The sequence below is a fragment of the Pygoscelis adeliae genome, unplaced genomic scaffold, assembly GCF_000699105.1.
Source record: "Pygoscelis adeliae isolate BGI_AS28 unplaced genomic scaffold, ASM69910v1 Scaffold166, whole genome shotgun sequence".
In the NCBI taxonomy this organism is placed as follows: Eukaryota; Metazoa; Chordata; class Aves; order Sphenisciformes; family Spheniscidae; genus Pygoscelis; species Pygoscelis adeliae.
In genome coordinates, this window is record NW_008825156.1 from 93,193 (window position 1) to 113,859 (window position 20,667).

Below are 20,667 nucleotides of genomic sequence, written 5' to 3' on the forward strand. Positions count from 1 at the left end.
AGATATGGAAAAAATTTCAGTCACCAGGTATAATTGTACTTTCTGAGGTACAGTGGTCATCCTGGGATTACTGTGACAAGACTGCAATGAGATTCTCTCTTGGTATGTTATGTTAAGAGATAGAAACAGACCCCAAATTCTTGAAAAATTATTTATTCTTCCTAAAACAATAAGCTTAGCCAGGTCTCTGCTTAATTTTATCTTAAAGTAATATAAATTTTCCATACAGGCCATTTTTTTCTGCGGTGTGAGTCAGAATGAAGATAATCTTCTGCGTAGGTTCTCTTTTTAACAGAAAGTATACTGCAAAATGTATTTACTCTGTAATAATATGAACATTAAAAGTTAGCTATGCTGATGGAATGATTAGAAATAGTCTCATAAAAGTTTAAGGGTAGGGAAACACTCAATGCGTTGACACAGCTATAACTCAAAACACATATTTAATCTCTCCTCCTTCATCTGCTGCTATAACAAACACACTTGCCATGCAATCAACTTTTTTTTTAAACTTTGAATTTTAGCATTGGCTGTTGTAGCACTGGTGTTGGGTCTCCTTGGTCAGGCATATAGTGAAAGATTATGGGAACTTGTATTTCTACTCATGGACTTCAGGAACTTTTAAAAAACTATCTCTGTTAAGACTCAGCAGTGGGACCTAAATATGAAAACACTCCTTCTCATCGCTTGTTCTGGTGATGCTACTTGCACAGTGATAGCTTCTACCCAGTTAGGATTCCATATGTTTTCAGTTGTAGTGTCCCTACTAGGAGAGGGTTGAAGTGCATGCAGACTTATAAGAAGTATCATTGGTGTTAAAGGTAAATGAACATCTGGTATTGGAAAGAGGAAGATGACTTCTGATTAAGATAAACAGAAGCAATGAATGGCATAAAGTTCCATAGACAGGTCAACTCAGATGTAGAGAATTGATGTAACCTTAAAGCAAAGATGCTAATGCTAAAGCAGAATTATCTTTTGTTCCAAAATGGATTGATTACTTCAGGTTGTCAAACAATTTATAGTAAATAAATTAATGCATACATATGGATGTAGAGTTATCTGTGCATTAACAGTAAGATTCTTCTGGATTAAAATGTGTAATCCAATAAACTGTAAGGTAGCTGAGCATGAAATAAAACAGGCGATGATGTCTACTTCAAAGACTGATTATTTCTGAAAGGCATATAAAGCAGCTGGTAGACAGGATCATTACCCTTCTGGCAATAAGGAAACAGAGATAGTGTATTTTAGGACACTTTCTAGTGCTAGAAAAAGTACAAATACTTATGAATTGTGAAGATAAGGATCTGTACTCACTTCTCCTCAGATCAGCATAGCCATGTAAGCTTGAGTGCAAATTCTGTAAGAGTGGTCTCCATGCTCAAAGGCATGTTGCTCTCCCTTATTATCCAGTTTGGGATGTCACAGCAAGCCACAGCTTCCTATATGTCAGAAGAAGGGACAATGAGAAGTTGTTGGTCACTCTGAGAAGAAAAGACTGGAGAAGGAAAATAGTCCTGTTTTAACTTTATAGCCCAAGAAGGAATCATGCTCCCTGTACAGGCAGGCCAGAGCAGGAGCAGAGAAAATCAGTCACTAAAATTTAGTGGTACTTGGCTAAGAGTAGCTCTTCAAGGGGTTAGATCTATCCATATCACCCAAAGAGAGGTGCATTTCTCACCTGCATAGGAGAAAAACACCAGCATATTGAACTGAGGGATAGTGCATCTTTAGGTGAAGGATTATTATCTTTCACAGTCCCAGCAAATGAATGGTGCTGGTTCCGGATCTAGAAGTTTCATGGTAAAGAAACCTGAATGGAAAACATGTACATTTCCAACTTACATCTGTAAGCATGCACATCCAATTTAATCTAAAAAGGGGTCAGTTCTGCTGTGTACATGGAGTTGCTGTTACAGTTTGCAAAGACTGTATATGAACTAAGTCACGGAGACTCTTTTTTCTGGGGCAATAGTAGTTCCAGACAGGAAACTATCTGGAAAAACACAGTGAGGAAAGGAAAAGCTCAAAATAAAGTCTTTTGGGAATCTCCTCAGTATTTTTAGAAAACATTTCTGAAATAAGAGTTTTGGTGGCATAAAAGACAGAAAATTCCACAACGGGAGGTATCTCTGAGGTGTCATAAGAAGTTAGACCTGCTAAAGTAACCATCAAGTAATGGTCTCTGTAGACAGTGTTTCTTCTTTTTTCTCTAAATGGTTTGTTCTAACTGGTTATTACTGTTTTTATTTTTATTTTCCAAGAAGGAAAATCAATTCTATATTCTTCTAGTGATAGACTCCCAAAGGAGAAAAGGATGACTACTTAATTTCAGTCATGAGTGTTGAGTGAATGATACCCTAGGTAAGGGTGAGAGAAGTGCAAATCTGTATCCTCAAATAGGAAAAGCAGAAAGTCTAAAACCTTTTGAGATGTACTGAGGGAAAACAGGAAGATGTTTGGGTTGAGGCTAGGCTGTACTTGAGGTAAAAATAGCAAATAAAATAAAACAACAGCTAAAGACCATGCCTTTATGACAAAGGGGTGTTTCTAGTTGACCAAAGCAGCCAAAAGGGCTAAGTGAAGAGTTTCCTTGGTGTTTTACAAAATATAAAAGTTCTACTTGTAATTTGAACAATGAAAGTAAGGAACACTGAACAATTAAGAGGATTAGAGATTTCTAGACACTGCACTGAGAAACTTTTGATGAGAAAATACAGAGCCTGGCCTGGGAGCTTTAAGAAGTAAGCCCTGTTAGTGCCATGAAGCAGGCGTGTTAGATCTGTTGAAATAAGTGAATTTTACCTCAAGGAGCCTGTGTTTTGTCTTCTGAAGAGAGTTGCAGAAACACTTTCTCAAAGGAACTTTTCAGCATAAAATACAGTGCATGTGGGAATCTTGTATTTCTGAAGCAGCATTCTGAACTGGTTCCTGGTTCTGTTTTCTGCTTTCTTCTTCTCCTAAGGACTCTCTTCATCTTTCTCTGCACAAAGCAAAGCTGACCCTGTAGCTTTTGTAGGATCTGTTGTGGGACAGTAGACTGTAAATTTATCATTCATGTACAAGATAAGCAAGAACGAGCTGTTTAGGGGGATTCTGTCTGAAAACAATTGTTATTCCATCTGGACTGTAATGTTTTCCCCTTTTTTCTTTTCTTTTCTTTTTTTTTTTTTGCTAAAGCTTATTATGTTGTGAAAGCCTCTACAACCTTTTTGATGGACTTTCTGTTGTACCATGACAATGTTCGATAGAGCATTTCTTTTGCTGTGAGTTCCTTGAACTTACCTTGTCACCCCATCTCAATTATATTTTGGGCACAATATGCAGTATGGGCTATACCTTGTTTTAGATGCTCCCCAGAGCTTTACAAATTAAAGGAATCCAACAATTTCTTGCAAAATAATTTTACCATGCATGGTGTATCATTTTTATTTGTAGTGGTTACTGTTGTCTACAAGGAGCTTCACAAGCATTATTTAATTTTTACAGAAATCATTCTATGTGATGGTGAAAAATGAAGAATCCTTTGGCTTTGAAGCCATTATTTGAGGGTATCTCATCATAAACTTCCTTCAAGGGATTTGTTTGTTCAGCCACTCCAAAATTCACTATTTGTTATAGGATTTACTGAAGGTTAAACTTGGCATGAGCATCTGAAGGGTTTAAAAGCATAGCATCCTGTAGATTAAATAGAGCAATAAAAAATTGCATGATTACTGAGTCAATATTATACCGTTTCCTGTATAATGAATTCCTTCTTTTATGGTGAAAAATACCTGTCTGTTTACTTCTTGTCTTCTGTAAATATCACACCTATTTTTTTACCCCTCCTCTTTCCTCCTCCCTTTGTATCTCCTCCCCTGTGATAGAATCAATTACGTCAGTGGATATTATATAAAGAAAAATTTTCATTGGAGTTCCCAGTTCACTCACCTTAGTCACCATGGGGCTAAGAATTGCCAGCCTTTTTATGCTCTGGCTGGCCCTTTCCTATGCAAATGAAATAAGAAAAGGTAAGCTCTAGAAATGAAATGGTAGCAGATTGCCTCCTGGGAAAGAGGGAGAGAATTAAAATACCACTGCAGAGGTTGAAGGAGGCAGTGCATTTAAATAATGAACTGAAGTTTTAACATGCCTTAAATTTCTGAAACTCTCAAATACTGAGGCTACATAGCTCAGCCAACATAGGTAGATACTGTTCTTTTTGGAGAGATTAGTACCTATATCTACTGCATTAATCTCTAGTTTGATGTGCTTGGAAAATATTTTCAGTGTTACTTTTCTTTCCATGCGTTAAGACCTTCCTAGGCATGGCAACTGTTTGGCAGAAAGCAGTTATAGGAGTTTGGGAGGTACATTGTTACAGCAATGAAGAAAGTGGATGATTGTGCCTTCCGTTACTTTGGAATGACATAAATACTTTCTTCAAAAATTAATGTAGTAACATTGGACAAAGCTCATCTTGCCATTCAGGACATTAATAATCCTTTTGTAAAAGCTCTAATTTACTCTATTTGTTATCAACTTTGTTTGAAGTGTTGAAATGGAGCTCTCATACTGAAAACTATTTTTTCGAGGAATAGGTGATGAATTTTGGGCAGTGATCAGGTTTGGGATATTGGTCTTGGTCTGCTGCGTCTTGAATTCAGCAATGGGAGGAAAGCATTATCTTGCATTTAGTATCCCAGCTGTGAGCTCTGGGAGAATCTCTGTGTAGCCTTCCTTCTGGGGAGAGAAGCATACCAGCTTGGCCGGATGTATCTGGTATGATTGAGACCATCAAAGTACAATAACTTAGAGGTCCCTTTGGTAGTTTCACTTTCTCAAATTAAACACGCAAGAAAATAATGTGAAGATGAGAGGCATGTGTGCTTTTGGTACCTTGGCAAGCTTCTCAAGTATGCTCAGCTTTTATGTTCACCCCTAATCTACAGCATCTTGAGATTTATCAGATACTGTGTTAATTTGTACTATTTGTTGGTATAGATGGCTGGGAAGGGAACAAATATCTTCATCTTTTGCTACTGCAAAAAAAAATTTTTTTTTTTTTGCTCCTACCATGGTTATTTTCTGACCTATCTTCTGAAGAATTTCTATTCTGTAGTAATAGAAATCACTACTTCTTTTAGGAAAAGAAGGAATTCTTGAAAAACTCCTGTTGTGCAAAAGTCCTTTCATAACATTTAAACTATTTGCCTTCCAGAGTAAGAGTGGTACTTCCTTGGTTTCCAGACTGTGTTTTCTTTCTAGTCCATGTTGCATCAGGGAAGAAAACAGCTCTTAGAAATATTTAATATTGCTAAAAATAATACTGTGATTCAGAAAAAATTCATATGTTTGGCAAAGCAGCTCCATTGCACTGATGCACCAGCTTGTTAGTGGTCAGAGAGTTAAGTTTCCCCACCTCATGCAGACAAGTTCCTTCACCTCAGTGAGGATTATAAGATATACCCATGTCTCAGCAGTATTTGTTAATGTCTTATTTTCCATTAGAGATGCACATCTCTTCTGCTTAATAGGCAGATACTTGATCAGGCTTGAGATCTGTGGAATCACTGCACACGTTGCAAGTAGTTTCTACTGTAAAATGCAACACTTACATTTTCTTGACACTAGGTTGTTCATTTCACTTTTTTCATGCCTATTTCTTTTTCATCACTTAACAGGAAGGACAAGAAACCATGGCCACTATGTCTGCAGCACTTGGGGAAACAACCATTTCAAAACTTTTGATGGAGACATCTATCAATTCCCTGGCATTTGCGAGTATAATTTTGCTTCTGACTGCCGAGAGTCTTACAAGGAGTTCTCTGTCCACATTCAGCGTGCTCTGAACAGCAATAACCACCCTGAGATCCAGTATATTCTGGTAACAATCAAGGACTTTACAGTGTACCTCAGACCAAAACTGGCAGTGGTGGATGGGCGGATGTAAGTTCCTTTAATATAATAATATTTCAGAGAAATGTGCTGGGAAGATAAAAGCAGGATTGATTCTGTACACAGCTGTCTGTATACCATTAAGGTAACTGCTACAAGCATTTCCACAAGCAAAAAAAAGCCCTTTGAAATCCAGCATAAAAATTACTTTGGGGAGGGACTTTAGTATTAATCGTCATTTCTACACTGGCATAAGGGATGATTTAAATGCAAGTCAGGAAGAGGTTTGAGTGAATTGTTCTTCTTCTGGTTGTTCAGGAAACAATGCAGCTCATGAGACAGATCTTTCACTGGCATAGAATGACATAGCTTCATTTGTTTTATGGCATCACCTTGAGTTTACCTTAGCAGATGGTCTAGCAAATCCTCAAAAATGAAGATGCATTTTTCTGGGGTCTTTTTCTCTTATTTTGTGGCAGAAGAGAGGTGTTTTTTCCTGATCTTCATAAATAATTCTTTAAGGTCCAATGGCCATTCCTCAAGGGATTATAACAGATATAATGCAGGTCAAATTTACACAAATTTGTATGTGGTATGTATATGTATATGTTATATGTACTTTTTCACAGTGAGCAGTAGTATTTTTCTCCTCCTGTAACATGGCCGCACAAGTTTGACGCCATTACTGGTGCCAAGTAGTGTCTTAACCTAGCCTTTCCTATCATTAGCCTATCCTTTCAGTGTGTGTATATATACACACTGAAACAAGTGAAGCAACTCATAGGTTCAGACATAATTCTGAAGATGGAAGAAACTGGCTGTTAGTATGTCTTAGTATAATTAAAAAAAAAAAAAACCTTTCTATTGTCATTGTAGGACTGGGTTTTGTCCAGCTTCTGCCCTGAAGTTTGGAAGCCACTGCAAAGAAAATCTGTTCAAAGATAGAAAATAACATTCAGTATTCCAAGGATCATACCAGAATGGATAACAAAATGACATGAAGTTATAAAAAATGCATTCTTGCCCCAAATTGAAAAAGCCCTTTATTGTGTACTCAAGTCTTAGAAAGAACTCCATGGAAAACAAGTTTAGAAATCCTTTAAAAATTGTTTTTCTTAACCCAAGCCTCTTTTTGTTTTAGGTAGTGTTCATAAAACAATAGATCCCTTCTGAACAGGTTTTTGCTGCATGGGGGATTTAGTTTTTTTGTAGAACTTAATTTCCCATGTTGCTCTTTAAATGGCATATGATGCATTGTCATGTAAAAAAGCATTTCTGAATTTCACACTACTGAAGTGAAAACTGTAAAGTAGAAAAATGTATGAATTTGCCTTTTGGTACCTGATCCACTGATTGATTGAATGTCCTAGTATTAGAAAAAAAGATAAATATTCCATGCTGTGATAGCTAAAAGGTGAAAAGCTGCCCGATGTTTTATAATCCCTCTCCAAAAACATGATCTCGTAAGGCCTCATTGTCCAGAGGATGAACAATGCAGCCAAAAGTAGAAATAATGGCTTCTGAGTTCCCGCTTAGTATTTAGATGTGTAAGTCATTTAGCCATGTTAAAAATGCCTGAGGTAAATAGTTGGAAAAATCCCAGTGATAGGAAATTAGGAAATAAAGTTCTCCCAGTCAAGAGACTAGTTAAGAGGAGATGTGCATAGACATACATCAATCCTGATAGGTAACAATTATATTGGCAAATCTGTAGAAAATGAACTGGTTAATTTGACTGGATTCCAGTTCACACTACTTCTGTTTGAACAGGCTCTAGTTCTTTAGATTTTATAGGATGAGGCTGCTTGCCACAATCCCTTTATTGCTGAATGAAATTCAGCAGTGTGACTTGCTACATAGTGCACTGTAAGACAGACATATAAGAGCAGGAGAGAGATCTGGTGAAATGATTCTTTATCAGACAAAAACATCTACGCTCAGCCTTCTGCAAAATATCTTATGTCACATTAAGATGCCTTGTTGTCACCATTAACAAGCTTGGTCCTGTCAACCAAAAACTAATGAGCTAACTACTGAAACAAACTACTGAATTCCTCTTAACATGCTCCTTTCTTTTCAAACTTTTGTTGGCAGCCCTTGTATCTGCCTGTGCTTTTTGAACTCTCTCTTGAGGAGGAAGATCTTTGCAAAGGAACATTCATTGTCTCTGAAATTATTGTCAGATCTTTTGGTAAAGAAAAGCTTCCATTTATGTTGTTACTTCTTTCATTGAAGTAAATTATTAGGGAGTGTTTGAATATCCTCTGTTAATACCACAATGATGATGGATTTTCCATTGATTAAGTTGAAAACGTCTGACATTTTGGCTTTTTTCTTAAAGAACCTGTACCCTTGGAGAGGCTTTGCCTCTGAAATTGCTTTACCTTTTAAAGGCAATGAGTTATCACGTCAAGTGTCAGAGAGAGAGGATTTTATGCCTCATTAAAACAAGGCAACATGTGCAGCTAGGATCAGGTAGACCGAGACTGGTTTCTCTATTCATTAGGGTATTTGGCTTATTACAGACATTCATATCACCCCTTATGTGTCTGTACTAATGCAAAGTCTTTGATTTTCTTCTTAGTGTGAAGACACCTTACTACAGCTCTGGTGTGCTCATTGAGAGCAATGACATTTACACCAAGGTTTATGCTAAATTAGGCCTGACTCTGATATGGAATCAGGAAGATGCACTGATGGTATGTATGATCCAAGATTTTTTTATTGGCATTTCCTGGGTTTAACAGACTACTGTATACTGAACAGAAGTAGAATCTCATGAACTGAACAGAGCTAGGCTGACTCATCCAACTGACACTCATAGTACCTTACTTTAAAAACATAAAACTCCTTTCTCTGCAATGTGATAGAGGTAGCAGTATGGCATGCAGATGATCTTACTGGTCTCAAGAAAGAGAGGAGGAGCTTTCTGAGAAATAGCTAATGTTTTTGCTATAGCAACCCAACAATTCAATCTGCATTTTCCTTCATTTGTCTTTTAAAGGACTGCCATCATTGACTTTCCTAATTTATAGCAAGACTTAAATTTTATCCCAGTACGGAAAAAAAGGAGAAGAAAAAAAAAAAGTCCTGCGATTTTAAGAATGCTTTCCTTTTCATCTTTATCACCATGGTGGTTACTGTCATTATTGAAATACAGGAGCTTCAGTCACTTCTTTCTGTTTTCTGTGTTACTTTTTGCATCTAACTGTGTATTTATTAACTATGTTACAAATTCATTTGCAATAGCTACTTCTCTAAGAGTTTTGGGTTCACCATCACTTCTGTCATTTGGCAACTTCCCTTTCGAGTAAACCTATTTGCTTTGGAATGTCTTCATGCTCCAGGTAATTCTCTTCTGTTTTTTCTTTCCATTACCTAGGTGGAGCTGGACAGCAAATTTAATAACCATACATGTGGTCTCTGTGGGGATTACAATGGAGTTCCAATCTACAATGAGTTTTTCAATGGAGGTGAGTCATCCTACCATACTGACAGTTATCACAGAAGATAGGCTGATAAGCATTGTGCATAGGAGTATCACAGGAGAGCAAATTTCACGTGAGATTTCTGTGATTGCCTTGGAATAAACATTATGTTTCAGTGCTGTACTCCTGGTCTAAGGTTATTTCATTCCAGATGAATCATCTTGTTCTTTTTTCTACTGGCCTTCTTTTCTCATTACCACTTGAAATTTTTAAGCACTCTTAGACATAATAGACGTAATTCAGAGCAGAGACCTGTGTCTGACAGGCATTTGATACCATAGTAACTGTTTTCCTTGATCAGTAGAGTGCCAGGTATCATATGCCCCTTGCTGTCAATTTTGGGGGCTCAGCAAGTCCTCTTTGTAATTTTTTCTCATAGTTGCAAGCTACAGTTCAATTACATATGGGAATTTACAGAAGATCAGCAAACCCAATGCCAAATGTGAAGATCCTGATGAAACTCAGGCTATTCCAAGCTGTAACGGGCATGTGAGTATTCCTAGTGGTGAACTTCACTTGCATGGGCACATGGAGACATCCTTGTGCTACGGGGAGTTAGTGTGTGAGGAGCTGGGAAGACTTTGTCCCTTCCAGGGCTAATGGTTTCTTCTTCCTTTCTTGAATAACTGTTGCTGTTCAGAATACAGCAGTTTTTATGACAAGACAGGAAGTGTCTAGAAGCTCAGGTGCTTACAAATCTCTTAAATATTATTACTCTTCCTCCTTAGCGTGATGAGTGTGAGAGGTTGCTGACCTCCTCTGCATTTGCTGATTGTCGGTTACGTCTTAATTTGGAAATGTACATCCAAGCCTGCATGCAGGACAAGTGTGCATGCAATGGAAATGAGGACGACTTCTGCCTCTGCAGCACCATCTCTCAGTATTCTCGCCAGTGTTCGCATGCGGGTGGCCGGCCGGGTGAATGGAGGACACAGTATTTTTGCCGTAAGTAGCTATATAAATTTTACAAAAGAAACAAACATTTCATGGACGTAGCACTGTTAAACGTTTAAATTCATTCCTTCTTTACAAAACTATAGGCATATATTATAAATTTCATACCAGTAGTGCAATAAACTACATACTATGTTCTTCCTGTTTTCTTCTTCTATTACCCTTGTTATTAAGAAAACTTTTTCAGCAAGTAGAAATTCTGTTCCCATTAAAAAACTGTAAGGTCTCATGCTGCAGATGACTGGGATAATTTGATCTATTCATGACCAAAAGATGAAAACATAAAAAGCAGGGAAAGCAGTTCAGAAACAGACAAATATGCTTTGCCAGATGGAGTCTGGCTTAGGGCACCACTGACTTGAGGGGAGTAGGGGATATGACCTGTGGTTTCTGAGGAAGGATGGACTTTACACTCAAGTAACTGGTGGCATCTTTCTCATTCTTTCAGCCAAGACCTGTCCTGATACCATGATCTATAAAGAAAGCAGTTCACCCTGCATGGATACTTGCTCACACTTGGAGATCAGCAGCCTTTGTGAGGAACACTACATGGATGGTTGTTTCTGCCCTGAAGGCAAGTGTTATTCTAGTTATTGTATCTGGAACAAAACCAAGAGCTCTGGCAAAGGAAGTCAAAGCTAAAATAGTCAAATTATATCTTAAAAATTAGTACTGCTACTCATTATTTCCCCCCCTAGGGGAACATAATCATAAGGTGTTTAAAAAAGGAGGTCATAATTGATTAATTAATCAATGATTTTATAGTTAAATCATATTAACACAATGAGAGGTAATAAATCTGCTTTTTACTTCTCAACAAATGAACTTCTGCTAATATATAGAAAATCATAGGGTTTAGGTTGAATAATTCTGAGAAAATGGACATCACTTGCAAAGAGAATGATAATGAGGGACAGTGAGTGAAATTCTCAAACTTATTGTCAACCTTAGGAAAAAAGTTTACAATGATAGCCTACAGAGTATGCCAGAAGGACTGAAAATCTAAACGTGTAAAATTTTGAGATTGTTCTTGTATACTTATATCAAGCTTTTCATTTGTGTATAGTTATATAAATGGATAGACTTAGATTTTAAAAGCTGGATAAAAGTGTTTTCCATGTGTCTTGTATTACAAAAAGTAGAGACAGTATTCTTCACAGTTTTGATAATCTCAGCCTCTGCCTTTTGTGTCAAGTTGAGAGCATGCCTCCTCTGAGAGTTTCTTCTGTGGAAATTGCTTATTTCAGAAAGAGCTGGAATAGTTTACTGTTGTGCCTTACAGGAACTGTGTATGATGATATTACTGAAAAAGGCTGCATACCTGCTAGCCAGTGCCACTGCAAACTCCATGGAAAGGAGTATTCACCTGGAGAAAGCATTACCAATGAATGTGAAGAATGGTAAGGATCATGCTTGTTTATACACATTTCTTTGAATGATTGTAAATGGCTCTGTGTTTTTCAATCTTCCACTTAGTCATAGGAAACTTCCTGAAAACATTCTGAATTTAATGTTTAAGTTGTGTGTCTATACAACCAATTTTCTGAAAAGTTTTATTGTAGCTATGGCATATGGCAGAGGGGAAATCTTAAGGAAATGGTCAAAGATACAGTTTTAAAACACCTGGGGATATCTTGCTGTTTGCTATGTATACAGATGCTTTCAGTGCTCTCAGCTCCTGTAATATCTACAAGCATTTTTTTAATTATATGTCTGTTTATAGCACCTGTGATTCAGGCAGGTGGACGTGCAAAGATCTACCCTGTCCAGGCACATGTTCACTGGAAGGAGGTTCCCATATTACCACCTTTGATGGGAAGAAATACACCTTCCATGGAGACTGTTACTATGTGTTAGCCAAGGTACTGTGCACTGTAGGGCTTTTCTCTTGTAGAGTAAATACAAGTGTTTGTGCACTGATGTGTAACAGCTGTGAATTGTTGTTTTATTCCATTTTTATGGGATGTGGGAAGCAGAAATGTTAAAAGCTGTAGTGGATGGGCTGTAACAGCCCTAGGCGGGAGTTGGGCACTTACTGCAATGGATGGTTAACTTAGTCAGATAGTAGACTACGTATGCTGTCATTATCTAGTGGAGTCCTTCATGTATAAGAAATCAAAGGATCACTCTGGCTGCATGGATAGCTAGACTGCAAAAATTGGCAGTTCTCGGGATTAGAAGCTCTCAGTCAGATTTGTAATAGCTGTTTCTGTGTCTGAGTGTCAAAGTCAGCTAGGGAAAGGAGCTAGGCAGCTATTTCATTCATCTGTCCCTAAAATATCTGGTGCCTGTTCTTCTAGAGAATGACAAATGTCTTGAACTAAAAACCATACCACTGAATTTGTTTGAAAGACGGTTCAGCTTCCAGAGCCAGTGCTGAAATGGTGGTCTTAATAGCTAAGTTCTGTAGTAATTGTTATTGTAACTGATGACTTTAGTCTTTGTTTTGGGAATCATCTTGTGAGATTTTTGATTGGACTAATGGACATTTATTTCCCTGTCACTGTAGGGTGTTGTAAATGACAGTCATGCTCTTCTGGCAGAGCTGGCTCCCTGTGGCTCCACAGACAGGCAGACCTGTTTGAAGACTGTTGTGCTGTTAGTAGATCACAAAAAAAATGTAAGTGTGCTGTGGGTTCTGCTAGATATGTTGAAAATTAACATATTTCTCTTACTGTGGAGCAATAACTAATTCTTCTGGAGTTGTTATTGTGGATAGATAAGGCACCTCAGACAGGCTGAAAACCAACTCAGACTTCTGCCTCAAGAACTCAAAATAGACCTAAACTGAACAAAAGATGAGATTCAAATAAGCTGACATTTTCCCCTCTTCCCTTCTCTGCTTTGTGCTATATGATTATTCTTGCTGTATTCCGGACTGGCTGGAAGTAAGAGTACCATTCTTCCTCCCCTCACAGTATTTTACTTTATGCAGATATCATTTTATAGATTTAATTACTCTTTTTCAGAAGAGATCCCATCTTTGGATATTAATACAATCCAACCTTCTTAAATATTTATGTTTTCATTCACTTTAGTATTCTGTTTGGTTATGGGAATATCTAGACTATATTTATACATAATTTTACATACATGTACACATAATTTTCCTCCTGTGTCTTCCATGTCCTTGCCAGCATAATTAGAACAAAATCAAACCAAATCAGAAACCCATCATTTTATGTTTCTGTATATACAGACTAGCATTTTATGAGGAAGTTAAACAAACTGCTTTCTTACTGTGTCAGAATCATACTAAACCATTACACTGAAGCTGTGGCACATGCTTTTATAGGGAATAGGAACTTGCTATAGATCCTGAAGGCCCAATATTTTCTTTCACTTGCTGATCCCAAGATGCCCAGTATAAACAAGCTTTGCATTTCGTTACTGCTATAAATTGTTGTAGGCAGGTGTAAGTGAAACACTGAATAGCAAGATAAAACCTTGCTTGTACCCTACAGGTCTGCTGCCGCATTCAATTTTCAGACAGATTCTTCCTTTCAAGGATTTTAAGTTCTAGTCACAGTCTAAATGTGCAAAATGTCTCCCCTCTTAATTTTTTTTTATTAGTTCCTTTTTCTCTCAGTACTTGGAACCTCATTGATTCTATTTGCTATTATACAGGTGGTGGTTTTCAGATCAGATGGCAGTGTGTTACTGAATGAGATGACAGTGAATGTGCCTTATGTGTCAGGTAAGGGACATAGCCTTGTGTGTCATGTGTCACACACCTGACTTCTCGTGTGGGGGTGTATTTTTGCAGAGGAAAAAGTGGAAGAGAAGAATATGAATTTTGTTCAGATTTTGGAACAGCTTGGGGATGAATGTGATTTAACAGTCATCACTGAGAATTTCATGGGCAGACTAACTCTGTGTACAGCGGATGATTGAAAAAAATGTCCCTTCACTTTTTTCATACATCTTGAATATACTTCTGCATGTAGCTTGGGAAAGAGGAATTGTCATGGCTTAAATTTAAAGCAGAAAACTTAACCTTCCTATAAAAAAGGGTATTTAACACTTTCCAAGTCTGGCTACATGATGTGGGCATATCCTGGCTCTCAGTCATGGTGAGGCTCAGGCATGTCTACCCCACCCCACTTCTTCCCCATGCTTTTTTTTTTTCCTGTGGGAAGAAAGCCTGGCAGAAGGTAACTGTTGTATTTTCTGGTCAACCAGGGCAGGAAAGAAGGATGTACTGTGTAGCACCCTCTCATCTTCCCAGCTCACTTGAGACATGAGCATCTTTTTATATAATCAGTGGATTTAGACAGACACTTTCAGAGGCTGACTCAGATCACCTAATTTAGGAGCCTAGCTTCTCGTGGAAGGTCACTATCAGACAGCAGCTGTGAGCTCTGGGAGTAACTTTTGAAAGGAATGTAGAACTTTGCTTTACCACTCCTTTTTAGATATGTTCAGGCAGCACACTGGCACAGTATGTGTTGCTTGTTTACTGGCCTATCTGATGGCAAGTTACTTGCAAGAAAGTAATTCTTTATCTGAAAGGACAAAAATTCATGGGATGATACATTCATGAATGCTTGCACAAAAACAATTAAAGCATGTAGCTGAAAGTTCAGAGAAATTTAAGTGCTGTAGGCAATAAAATAGACCATCTAATAAGTAGATTAAATAGATAAATAGAGCATATAATAATAGATTTGCTATAAAAAATTGGTTAGCCAGTAGATGCTGTTTTTTTGGACTTTAGCAAATCTTTTGATACTGTCTCTCAGAGTATCCTTCTGGACAAAATGTCCAGCACACAGCTAGACAAGTCCATAATACGTTGGGTTAACAATTGGCTGACAGATCAGGCTCAAAGAGTTATAGTAAATGAGGTTACATCAGGCTGGTGGCCAGTCACCAGTGGGGCTCTTCAGGGCTCAATTTTAGGGCCAGTGCTCTTTAATGTTTTTATACATGGTCTGGATGCAGGAGTCGAATGTACATTAAGTAAGTAAGTTTGCCAATGATACTAAATTAGGAGGAGCTGTGGACTCCCTCAAGGGTAGAGAGATCTGAATAGACTAGAGAGCTGGACAACCAGGATTACCCTGTCCCAGGTGCAGAATCTGCCATCTGCCTTGTTAGATGGCAGATTCTGCACCTGGGACAGGGTAATCCTGGTTATACATAGAAATTGGGGGATGAGAGCATGGAGAACAGCCCTACAGAAAGAGATCTGGGGGTTTGGGTTGATGGCAAGTTGAATATGAGTCAACAGTGTGTCCTGGCAGCCAAAAGGGCCAACCATGTCCTGGGGTGCATGAAGCACGGCGTAGCTAGCCGGTCAAGGGACATGATTGTCCCACTCCACAATGCACTGTACTGTAGGCAGTTTTGGGCACCTCAATATAAGAAGTATATCAAACTATTCGAGTGTCCAGAGGAGGATGACCAAGATCGTGAAAAATCTTGAGGGCCAGACTTATGAAGAGCAGCTGAGGTCACTCAATTTGTTCAGTTTAGAGAAGAGAAGGCTGAGGGGTGACCTCATCACAGTCTACAACTTCCTCAAGAGAAGCAGCGGAAAGGGAGGTGCTGATCTCCTCTCTCTGGTGATCAGCGATAGGACACGAGGAAATGGTACGAAGCTCCGTCAGGGGAAGTTCAGATTGGACATTAGGAAAAGATTCTTCACTGGGAGGGTGGTCGGTTGCTGGAACAGGCTCCCAAGGGAAGTGGTCAGGGCACCAAGCCTGTCAGAGTTTAAGGAGCGTCTGGATGACACTCTTTTAGTCATATGGTTTAGTTTTAGGTAGTCCTGTGAGGAGCAGGGAGTTGGACTCGATGATCCTTACGGGTCCCTTCTAACTTGAAATATTCTATGATTTTATGATTCTAATTAGGAAGCCCAGTTCCTCCATTATGCTGATTTTGTACATCAGTTCTGCTGATTTTTCTATAATGGCTTGATTAACTTGTGTATAAGCATCTAACATTTTAGTAGTAGCAGTATTTAGCTATGTATTGGCTTGTAGAGACACACCTATTATTTTTTGTATGCAACAGTGCTGGGATAATACTTCCTCAGAAAATCTCTTGCTCTTCAGATTGCTCAGCATTAATTAATGAGTTAGCATTGAAGCTGTATTGCAGAAAATCTGAATTTGGTTCTGATCCCAGGGATGAGTCATTATAGGTAATCAACCTGTTAAGTTAGTGGGGACCAGCATTGTATCTAGTTGGCCAGCGATTTTTAGAGGAAAAAAAAGATTAATTTGATCCTGATCTCAGAGTTTTCATGGCAGGTGATACCTTAGAATCTAATAAGTGTTTCTTTCAGCAGCCTATGTGTGTGTTTACTGCACAGTTCATGTTTTGTTTTTCAGCCAGCTTCTCAGTATTCAAGCCATCTTCCTACTACCTTGTTGTACAAACTTCTTTCGGGCTTCAGCTGCAGATCCAGTTGTTTCCAGTCATGCAGCTGTTTGCAACTGTGGATCAATCAGTTCAAGGAAAACTTCAAGGCAAGTGTGTATTCAAATGGGAAGCAAAGCCATGCTGTTCCACAGCTGAAGAGTCATGTATTCTTTACATGAGTGATAATTCCTGCTTCTTATTGGTTCAAGAGGAGGAAACTAAAAGCAGAAACCAAAACATTGGAAGACAATTGACTCAAGCAAACTAGAAATGCATTTTTATTATTCCATATTGAAGTGACCTATCACTCCGGTGTCAGTACATGAATGTTTCTTAGAATATTCCTTTCTTTTGTATTCAGTTTAATTTTTAACTATCCACAAAACCTGGCTTTTGGCGCATTTTGTGGTTTTAATATGATCAGAAAGCATAAAAAATACAGGTTAGGGTGGTGATCTCCTGAGGCAGAGATATCTTCATGAAGACTATTCTTCTCAAGATGTTAAAGATTTAAAATAGGGCTCCTAAATCTTCAGTACTTACAGTATGCATTAATATTGAGATGGAATAATCAGCTGTATGAACTTCTGTTTCTAATGTTTGTGATTAGTTGTCCTTTTCCCTTTGACCTTTTAGAATGAGAATAAGTAATAATCAGGTAAAATTTTTACCTTCTTTTTCAATAGGTCTTTGTGGAAACTTTAATGGAATGGAAGGTGATGACTTTAAAACAGCCAGTGGGCTGGTAGAAGCTACAGGATCTGCCTTTGCTAACACATGGAAAGCTCAGTCCACCTGTACAGACCAGGTGGAAAAGCTGGAAGACCCCTGCAGTCTCAGTATTGAAAGTGGTAAGCACACTAATAAGTCAGATGGTTGGCTTCTGCCAGAATGAGCATTTGCTGTATGTTACTGCAACAGGCGTGTGAGAGTTGTACTGTGGCACTGAAGTTTTTTTAGAGGACTGTCAAATTAATAATTCATTTCTGCAAGTATGTATACAAATGAGCACTGATTTCCCATCAAATTGAAGTGAAAGTTTAGGGGGTGATTGTAGAGTAATCCTGAGTTGGAAGATAGGGAAGCAAGGTCATTAATTTATATTATCTGCAAAGGCAGCTTGTATTTCCTAGTATTATTTATCCCTATGTTTAACTTAGCATTATGGTGCTCAAATGGAAAGGGCTGTCACAATTCCATGTAGACAAGTTGCAGCAGTGAGGTACGATTTTTTATTTTATGATTGCATGTCTACTGCTAGATAACTGAATCAGCAAATAGAAATATAGGTACAGTGACTGCATGTAGTTTCTCCACTCCCAAAAGTGCACACAGTTCTCTCATTTGTATTGTTGCACTGCATTTGTGTGACAACATAACTAGACATGGCACAAGGAAGATAAGTGAATGTAGTTAATATGATGATATAATTTCATTTTTCTCCTCTTTTGCAGCAAATTATGCCGAGCATTGGTGTTCTTTGCTGAAAAACTCAGAGGGTCCTTTTGCAAGATGTCACTTAATCATTGATCCTTCAGACTACTATAAGGTATTGTAATCTTGCACTCTTTTTAGTACTGCTTTATTTCAGATTGATGACTATAGACATTTATCATTGTTCAAACATTTGAGACATTACTGAGTAGCTTGCCCATAAGAGCTGGTGAAGTTTTTACAGTGATTAACCAAGGCAGCATAACATGCATCCAAAGTATCTCCTATTATGAGATTCCTATGGAATGCTGCTGAAGAAAAAGGTAAATTTGTTCTGGTTTCTTATGTTTTGTATTTAATGTACATTTTTATTGGATTGGATATTTGAGCTGGAAAGAAAATTCAAGAGATGCAGTTTTGCACAGAAAGTTTAAGTCTACCCTTACACACTAGTTGCTATAAGTCAAGCAAAAAAAAAAAAAAAAAGTAAATATTTATTAAGTTTCCTGTATTGGTTGGGATTTTCATGCCAGAATCTCCATGTTTTCTTTTTCCCCTGTGCTCATTACTGTTGAGCAGTAAGTGAAGCCTACCTGAGCAAAAAAGGAGAAATTCCTAAGTCTTTGCTCATAACTGGAACTCAGTCTGAGCTCAAATTTTGTGAAGATCTTTATAGATCTGGTTAATATTTTGCCATTATGTTTTTTAATTTTTATGAATCTCTGCATTTCTAAGTTGTAACTGAGAAAGAATGGTATCAAAATCCTTTAAGAAAGGCATTGTTAGGAGGCTAGCTACTTTTTAAAGGTTCAAGAGGCTTGGCTTAGATTAGGAGAAGCATCCAAATGTTTTCATTGTGTATGAAATGAAGCAGCACTTTCAGTCTCTGGTCTTTGTCCATTCCTTCCACTGTTCTCTGATCATGGGAATTAATAAAAACAATGTCAGAAAAAGGACACAGGATATTTCATAGCAACTGAGTTGCAATTGCCCATTGGCTTCCTATGGGCTTACTGACCCTTTCGTTCTTTATTCAGAAATGTAAATATGACACCTGCCTCTGTGAAGACAATGAAAAATGCTTGTGTGCTGCCCTGTCTTCTTATTCAAGAGCCTGTGCTTTCAAAGGGATCATACTGGGAGGCTGGAGAAAAAGTGTCTGCAGTAAGTAGTGGAACTGTAACTGCCGTGGAATTAATTAACCACAAGAAATAAGCAGGTTCTCTCTGAATTTGGTTGTCAGTGATCTCAATGTTAAGGGATTTGGAGTATCTTAGAAACGTCTAATGGACTTAAAAGAGACAATGCTTATAATGTTTACTATATTCTTTAGCTGTCATTTGTTCATGACATTTAAAAGTAGAAAGCAATATTTTTCACTTTCACCTTCTTTCCGCAGTTTAAATAATAATGCTGTTTCTGTCTTTGACTAATGGAATCCCAGCCATCACAGCTTTTACATTGCCTTTGCTTATCAGTGTCTTTGTTTATCGTTGTGCTTGCTTTTCATCAACAGTACAGTATTGTTGAGACTAGGATTTTATTATATTGTGCTTGCTCTCTGATTATCAGTATGTGAAACAAATATGGGTATGAAAGTAAAAACTATTAGTAGCAGTTAAAAAGAAGTCTTCAACTGGTAAACAAAGTTAGGCTAGCATTACTTGTGACTTATGATATTTTTGTACTTTAATAAAATCTAAGGGATTTTTACCATTTTTACCATTACGTGCTGCACAGCCAAAGAAACCGAAACAGAAATGTCAAGGTTAAATTGTCCATCCTGCATCCCTTATTTATCAGTTTGTTTATTTTCTCTCCAGCTAGGGAAGTGTCTGCCTGCCCAGGAAATCAAATCTTCCTTTACAACCTTACAATGTGCCAGCAAACCTGTCGTTCCCTTGCTGATGGTGAAAAACATTGCTTGCAAGACTTTGCTCCTGTGGATGGCTGTGGCTGCCCATATAATACATACTTGGATAACAAGGATACCTGTGTGCCCATCTCCAAGTGCCCATGTTTTTACAAGGGATCATACTTGGAACCAGGGGAATATGTCACAAAAGATGGAGAACGTTGGTATGTTTTATTGTGGCTTCTTGTTTGTGGGGATAAAAGCCCTTTTTAAATTTACTTATTAGGTGTAAGCTGCTTAGCTTTTTTTGGTGCTTTAATGAACATTTGTAATACGTTTTACACCATCTTCATGCTGAGCAAAGCATCATCCTGTTGCAATGTCATTTATTAATAACTGAGAAGTGCAGCTTTGTTTAGAGGTGTGAGTACTGGCCTTCACAGATAAACGTTACTCTGAAGCTGCACTGTTAATAGGGCTTTGTTGAGCAGAGGGGTAAAAGGAAGATAAAAGGCTAGCTATGATGTTATGGTGCTGTTTCCTTTTCTGTCAGAGACAGATTACTTGTGTTTTCCACTGGAGGAAGGTCCCCTTGATATGTATTTACTGTAGCATAGGCTTTTGAAAGCAACTTTCATGATGCTGGTATTTTTTATCATGAACTCTGACAACTGTTTGCTG

The 20,667-nt window shown here is 37.9% G+C and overlaps 1 protein-coding gene across 1 annotated transcript in view; it reads left to right on the top strand.

Moving 5' to 3' along the window:
• The first annotated feature begins 3,946 nt into the window (after positions 1 to 3,946).
• Positions 3,947 to 20,667, top strand: part of MUC2 (mucin 2, oligomeric mucus/gel-forming) — a 60,037-nt gene continuing 43,316 nt past the window's right edge. Inside the window, exons 1-16 of the mRNA XM_009328587.1 lie at positions 3,947 to 4,016; positions 5,670 to 5,934; positions 8,468 to 8,582; positions 9,266 to 9,356; positions 9,751 to 9,860; positions 10,100 to 10,316; positions 10,774 to 10,899; positions 11,608 to 11,725; positions 12,049 to 12,187; positions 12,835 to 12,945; positions 13,953 to 14,022; positions 16,667 to 16,804; positions 17,384 to 17,548; positions 18,152 to 18,246; positions 19,169 to 19,299; positions 19,959 to 20,210. Of these exons, the coding sequence (XP_009326862.1) occupies positions 3,947 to 4,016; positions 5,670 to 5,934; positions 8,468 to 8,582; positions 9,266 to 9,356; positions 9,751 to 9,860; positions 10,100 to 10,316; positions 10,774 to 10,899; positions 11,608 to 11,725; positions 12,049 to 12,187; positions 12,835 to 12,945; positions 13,953 to 14,022; positions 16,667 to 16,804; positions 17,384 to 17,548; positions 18,152 to 18,246; positions 19,169 to 19,299; positions 19,959 to 20,210 (2,213 nt within the window). The remainder of the gene's footprint in view (positions 4,017 to 5,669; positions 5,935 to 8,467; positions 8,583 to 9,265; positions 9,357 to 9,750; positions 9,861 to 10,099; positions 10,317 to 10,773; positions 10,900 to 11,607; positions 11,726 to 12,048; positions 12,188 to 12,834; positions 12,946 to 13,952; positions 14,023 to 16,666; positions 16,805 to 17,383; positions 17,549 to 18,151; positions 18,247 to 19,168; positions 19,300 to 19,958; positions 20,211 to 20,667) is intronic.